Source organism: Adiantum capillus-veneris, chromosome 5, assembly GCF_014529385.1.
Source record: "Adiantum capillus-veneris isolate H3 chromosome 5, ASM1452938v2, whole genome shotgun sequence".
Taxonomy (NCBI): Eukaryota; Viridiplantae; Streptophyta; class Polypodiopsida; order Polypodiales; family Pteridaceae; genus Adiantum; species Adiantum capillus-veneris.
In genome coordinates, this window is record NC_140935.1 from 140,609,462 (window position 1) to 140,615,523 (window position 6,062).

Below are 6,062 nucleotides of genomic sequence, written 5' to 3' on the forward strand. Positions count from 1 at the left end.
GGCCATCTCTTTAATCTTGCAAGCCGATTACTACATTGCTCATTAGCTTGATCCACTAGTCCGAGTTCTTCCATTTTCTGAGGGCTAGAATCATCCTCCTACTTTCTAAAACTATTTCCATAAATTTGGTTGTTTCCATGGTGTTTTCGAATACTTGATTATTTTTGGTCTTCCTAATCTATTTGAAGTAGCATTAGAAGATGATTCTTCTGGTTCTATGTCAACTTTCATTAATTAATTAGCCCACAAGATTCCTACTCGAGCTTTTCCCAAAGCAAAACCAGTCCGCTCCCATTGTTCCCACGCAGTCCGCTACCCGTCTCGGTCCCTCACTCTGGTGTGTGTGTGTTCACTCTCCATGCTCCTCTCAACATACGCTCCAAAGATATCTGCGTCTCTCTCTTGCAGGTCCTTCATCCGTGTTCATTGTCCATGCTGCCCTCAACATACGATCCAACAGATTTATCCGCGTCTCTCTCTTGCAGGTCTGCCTTTTCCACAAGAGCAAGATGGTGTTGCTCCAACTGCTTCAACCCAGCTAATTCACGGAAAAAAAGATGTGCAGGCGGTATGTACTCAACTGCGTTGGAGATGAGAGAGTGAGAAAGAGAGAGAGAGAGGGAGAGCAGCTCGCATAGTCAAATCTTTTTTTCAAAATTGAATTTGGACTCATTTTGACCGGTCTAAACTGCATTTCACTATTTTGGCCATAACTTTCACAAACAGTATCGGATCGGAAAAGTTTTTATAGCTTCCCACCTTAGACAACCATGGGGACCAATGAGAAATAGAGTTGTGACAGTACCTTGCAAGTTCTCCCCACTCCAACGTCTTCGTTTCCCTATTACATTTCTAAGCAAGCTCGCCCATCGAACCCCCTAGCTTCAGGCTAGTCCATGGTGGGGCCAGTAGTTTATTGTGTACCTTCTTTCCATTGACCGCTTGTTGAGTAGAGCTTGGCTTTGTCCAAAAAGGCCTTGGCCATGATAGCCCAAGACTGGTTTTGCTTCATGAGTGCAACCACAAACTTGCACACTGGCCTCTGCATGGGTGCTAGGAATTAGAATCCCAAGACCGCCTTGCTCCATGGGTCCAGCAACTATTTCCCAGCTAGCCCATTGCTAGGGTCTTTGGTGTTGTTCTTACCGGTGAGTGTTTACTATTGTTTACTATTAAGATAAGCACACTTAGACAAGATGTTTATAGGGAAGCTTGCACTATAGGTGGCTACTATTTGGAGGCTTGTGATGAGTCTTGTGCCATGACTCGGTTTGAGCTTGGCGATTTGTCTAAATTTTTAATGCATTACACATACCCACAAAGTTCTGCAAAAAAAGAAAGATAAGCACGGTTATCTTAAGAGTAAGCGAAACAAAAGAGGTGGGTGTTGAAGTGAAATAAGCACGTCGAATGCAAGCTGACCAAAATTTTGCTCAAGGGAAACCTTAAGCTTAGAAGCAGAGAGGGTGAGAAATGGCTAGCACACTTAGCACGCTGCAAATAAAGCAACACTACCCCATGGTGCGACCTAGGCCAAGCCGCAAATCGGCCCCTGTAGCTCTATGAAGCATGAACGACACACGAGATACAATGCCACTACCAAAATGCTCTCATCCACCAAAATGATTTCCTTGTTTTGTTTTTCTAGAGTCACAATAGTGAGTGTATATATATATTATTGGGTAAAGGCCGTCACAGCCGCCTACACATGTGTACACTCCCTACACACTCTAACTGTACTAAACCTTTTGGCATTCCTCATATATACAAAAATTCCAATAAAGACACACAATATGAATCTACATTGCTGTGTGTTTCCCCCAAAACCTCAACTCTCTTCTTCTTCTTCTTCCCACTTCCTTGCACGCACGTGGACGGTGCTTCATGCCTTTCAATTGGCATCAAAGCTGGCACCGGTCGGCTTCCTGCTCCCCTCAACGTGTGCAGCTACCCTTGGATGCAATGGAATCTTGAGCTTAAGAAAGGGATCTGCAGAGGGTGTTGAAGCGAGCAAGAGAAGCATTCACAAAGATTAGTAGAGCTTGAAGGCTTATAGAGCTTGCAAGCTTGGAAAAGAAACTCAACAATGTTTGGATTTTCTTTAGCACTGGTAGCCTTGCAGAATAGTGCTACAGAGAGAGCAATTGCAAACCACGCTACCTAACTAAGAAGCATAGCGTTAAATTTTCTTCCTTCTGCTCCCTGCTAAAAATGCTAGAGAGGTAGCGATACAATCAGATTATTTAATGGCTGGCTACAGAGAGTGCCCAGTACTGGGTCACTAGCTATGCTCATTGTCTTCGTGCTGCAAGAGTGGGAAATCTAGGATTTAGGATAAGTCTTCTTGTAGTGTTCTCGGTCAATTCTGCTCGTAAGCTCTTGGAATCCTACAGCTACAATGCTTGAACAGATATTCAACCTGAATTTAGGCAAGTGATCTCTAAATCTGGGCTCTCACATCTCACCACCACATCCCCAACTTCAGAGCCACTTGAGTTTTTTTTAAGGTTACCCTTGCATTTAGATGGTAAAACTGCTGAGACTTGTATGCTTCATCTATACAAGGAGATCCATCATAGAGAGAGAGAGAGAGACTCTCCTTATGTGCAAGCAGGCGTGTGTGTGTGTGTGTCTGAGAGAGAGAGAGAGAGAGAGAGAGAGAGAGAGAGAGAGAGATTTTCAGCCGTGTGTCTATATATATATAGAGAGAGAGAGAGAGAGCAGATACATTATCACACTTAGTGTGCGTGGGCTTCTTTGACATCGGCATCCCAGTCTCTGGTTCCGGACACTCCGGCATCAAGCTCTTTGTTTCCGTCTCCGAGTTGGACATCGATGATTTCTTGAGCATCTTCTTCAATGCATCCACGTTTTCTCCGATACCTCACATTTACATGGTGGATTTTTGACATCCGACCCTGACGGTAGCGTTTCCACGGACGAACCATTTCTTGCGGAAGAGTGCATTCACGACATGCATGGATAAGGTACCTCTATCATAGAAGAGTGACACCCGACATTGGCATCAAGCACAACAATTACGCTTTACAACATAATTGCGGTTCGACCTTTTGGCGACTACTCGACTATCATATTTTCATCCGACAGTGAAAATTGGCATTGACTTCCATGGTTGATACCGACATGCACAGGATTTTGATTTTGGCAAAAAAACAAAATCGCATAATTGAAAGTGCTTTGATTATAAAAAAAAACATAAATCGCCATAACATAGAACCACTTCAAATCTCAAATAATAGCTAAAAAAATAGCCATAAGTGAACCATATATGTTAGAAATAATTACTACATATATAAACAAGGTGAGATTTCACGATGGCTTTCCAAAAAGGAAATCAAGATATGAGGGAAATAAAAATATTATATATATATATATATATATAGAGAGAGAGAGAGAGAGAGAGAGAGAGAGAGAGAGAGAGAGAGAGAAAGAGAGAGAGAGAGAGAGATAGATAGATAGATAGATTGAATTATCGTCCACGGAGGTCAGATATGACCCATGGGACCAAAAACAAACAGTACAACGGTGACATTTGTAGCAAATCGCACTGAATACATATCAGTCAAGGACTGAGGGTCCATTAGAAAGATGGAAAGATGAAAAAGACAAAAACCTAAGAGGGATCAGCTGTGGGGAGAGCCGATTTGGGGTTTCGAAACTCCTGGATGATGGCTTTACCACCTCGGTAGACTGCCCATTTGCCTTGTTTGCGGGCTTCATGTACCTTCTTGAGCTCTTCACTTTTGCGTTTGAGTTGTAGCGAGGTGAGTTCTTCTGCGATCCAAAACTTGGTGTCTTTGAGAAGACGTGATTGTTGGAGAAGCTTGAGCCGACCTTCTCTACTTTCGAATTCAAGGATGGCATGTCCACTTGGTATAGGCATGTCAGGGCCTCTCCAAGTGATACGGCCTATTGCGTTGTGGTCGACCTTGATCAGTTTGAGGGTTTCATTGAGGAAGTTGATGCGTTCCGAGAAGTCGTACTTGGTCGTTTCCCATGCTTGAGGTAGCCCACCAATGCGGATCTTGAGGGTATTTTCTGTTTGGAGTCGTTGTTCTCGAAGCTCTACTGTCACACATGTCTTCACCTGTGCAAGGGTTGCCGAGTGTGTTTCGATGGCCTTGGCTTCGACTTCTTTCACTTTGTTGGTGGCGAGATCGACCATGGAATCAAATCGTGCCTCAAGCTTGCTAAGGCGAGCTTTGAGGTCGCGATTTTCTTCCATGACCCGATCGAGATCTGCTTGAAGGCGTTCGATTCGGTCACATTTACTTGGCGCTGCTAAAACGGCAGCAAAGCTTGGTCGTGTCTTCGCAAAGCTCTTCGGAGTGGTGGCTTTGGTCGTCATGCTTCCGATGCTAATCTTCTTCTTGTTGAGAGCACACACAAAACTGAGATTCTGTGTGAATCTCTGCTTGGTTAGGGTTTGTATGCCTCGGTAGAGAACTGTGGGCTTGGTTGGAAAAGCAAGGGTCGAGGCTTGTGCAAGAAGCTTGTGCAAGAACTAACCCTTGATTAATTGAAACAAACCTAACAGGAAATCGAAAACTCAAGCTTAATTGAATCGAGTAGTCAAGCACGAGCCAGTCGAGCCAGTGGCGAGCAAAATAGAATGCACTATTGCTGTCGAAGAGATTCGAAGAGATGCTCACTGTCGCCAGAGAATAGATGCTCACCGTCGGGCAGGTCCGAACCAAGCACTGTTGTCTGCAGGTCGCGTGAGGGGAGCTCTGACGTAGTCGGCTGACTGTGTTAAGTGGTCAAGCTTATGTGGGAACCGTCTGAGAATCGATTCTCAGAGAATCGACACAAAGGATTAGATTGTGCAGAGTATCAAAGGTCAGCTTGTGTTGCTTGAGACCGAGAGCGGCTCTTGTGCTGCAAGGCGAGGACGACCACGACTTGTGTTTCTCGAGGTCGGCAGGGCGATGCAGAGCAGCTGCAGGAGACGAGATGTGTGAGCTGGGGAGGGGAGGGCGAGGCTTCTTGCTAACGTCCCCCCACAGGGCTGCCCTCGCCTAGGGGGGGACTGTGTAAGAGAGAGAGAGAGAGAGAGAGAGAGAGAGAGAGAGAGTCACAATCGCTTGTTCTTGTGAAAAAAGCTCTTTACTCTTTAAAAGCTTTAAAAATAAAAAGATACACAAAATAAAAGCAATGTAGTCCCATCCTAAGAAAAAAGAACAACTATAAATTGTGTGGTCATGTTGAAAATAAATTGTGTGTTCATGTTGAAAATAATATAAGATGAACAAGGACACAAAAAATAAACAAGGCAAAGTCTTAAAAAGCCCTATAAAGCTATGAAATGAAAGGGACCCATTTGACAAACTCCATCAACATTTAAGATGAGTCTCCATCGTTGGCGCTGAAAACATTAGAAGGATCCGTAACTCGACTCAACACTAAGGCTTCTTTTAGAAAGCCAAAAAGAACATATCGTAGTTTAATTCCAAATAATCAACCCAAATCACAAGACTCGTGACACGAGCTCAAAGGGAATCCTTTTCAATCTAAGATAGGATCCTCCCATGTTGCAATCCACTAAGATCTAAATAAGCATCCCTAATTTTGCAAAAGGGAGAACCTGGTGAGATTCTCTTCATATCTTTGAGGAGAAAAGAGGGAGGGAGGGAGGACATGTGTAGAGAGAGAGAGAGAGAGAGAGAGAGAGAGAGAGAATTATATTTTTGCCATGCCGGCAGCGAAGGCGAGGGAGCAGGGATTTTTTTGGCTTTTGCTCTATCGTCTGCGCAGAGAGAGGTGCACTGTGCAGGTTTGGCAGGGAACACAGGTCTATGCGCTCGGCATTATGGGCCAGTGAGCGAAAAGAAGCAACACTATCATTGTCCAAACAAAGCCATGGTGAGAGGCGCAAGCTGTATGAGCGAAATCGGCAATGCTAGAGCATCATCATTGGTGAGGGTGTGCTTGTGGGAGCAGGACACAGAACAGGGTAGAGAATTGAACTACTTGTTGCACCAGGAGCAGAGTGTCTCTCTCTCTCTCTCTCTTTGTGGTTTCTCTATAGCCGGAGATGATGA

General features: G+C 44.4%; 1 protein-coding gene across 1 annotated transcript; it reads right to left on the reverse strand.

Annotated features, from left to right (window-relative positions):
- Positions 1-3,596: 3,596 nt before the first annotated feature.
- On the reverse strand, positions 3,597-4,246 carry LOC147458187 (uncharacterized). Its single transcript, XM_086511775.1, has one exon. The coding sequence runs from the start codon at positions 4,244-4,246 to the stop codon at positions 3,635-3,637; it is 612 nt and encodes a 203-aa protein (XP_086367901.1). The 3' UTR covers positions 3,597-3,634.
- Between the last annotated feature and the right edge of the window lie 1,816 nt (positions 4,247-6,062).

Coding starts and splice junctions, on each gene's coding strand:
- LOC147458187 (XM_086511775.1), bottom strand. CDS start 4,246: ATGGAAGAAAATCGCGACCTCAAAGCTCGCCTTAGCAAGCTTGAGGCA.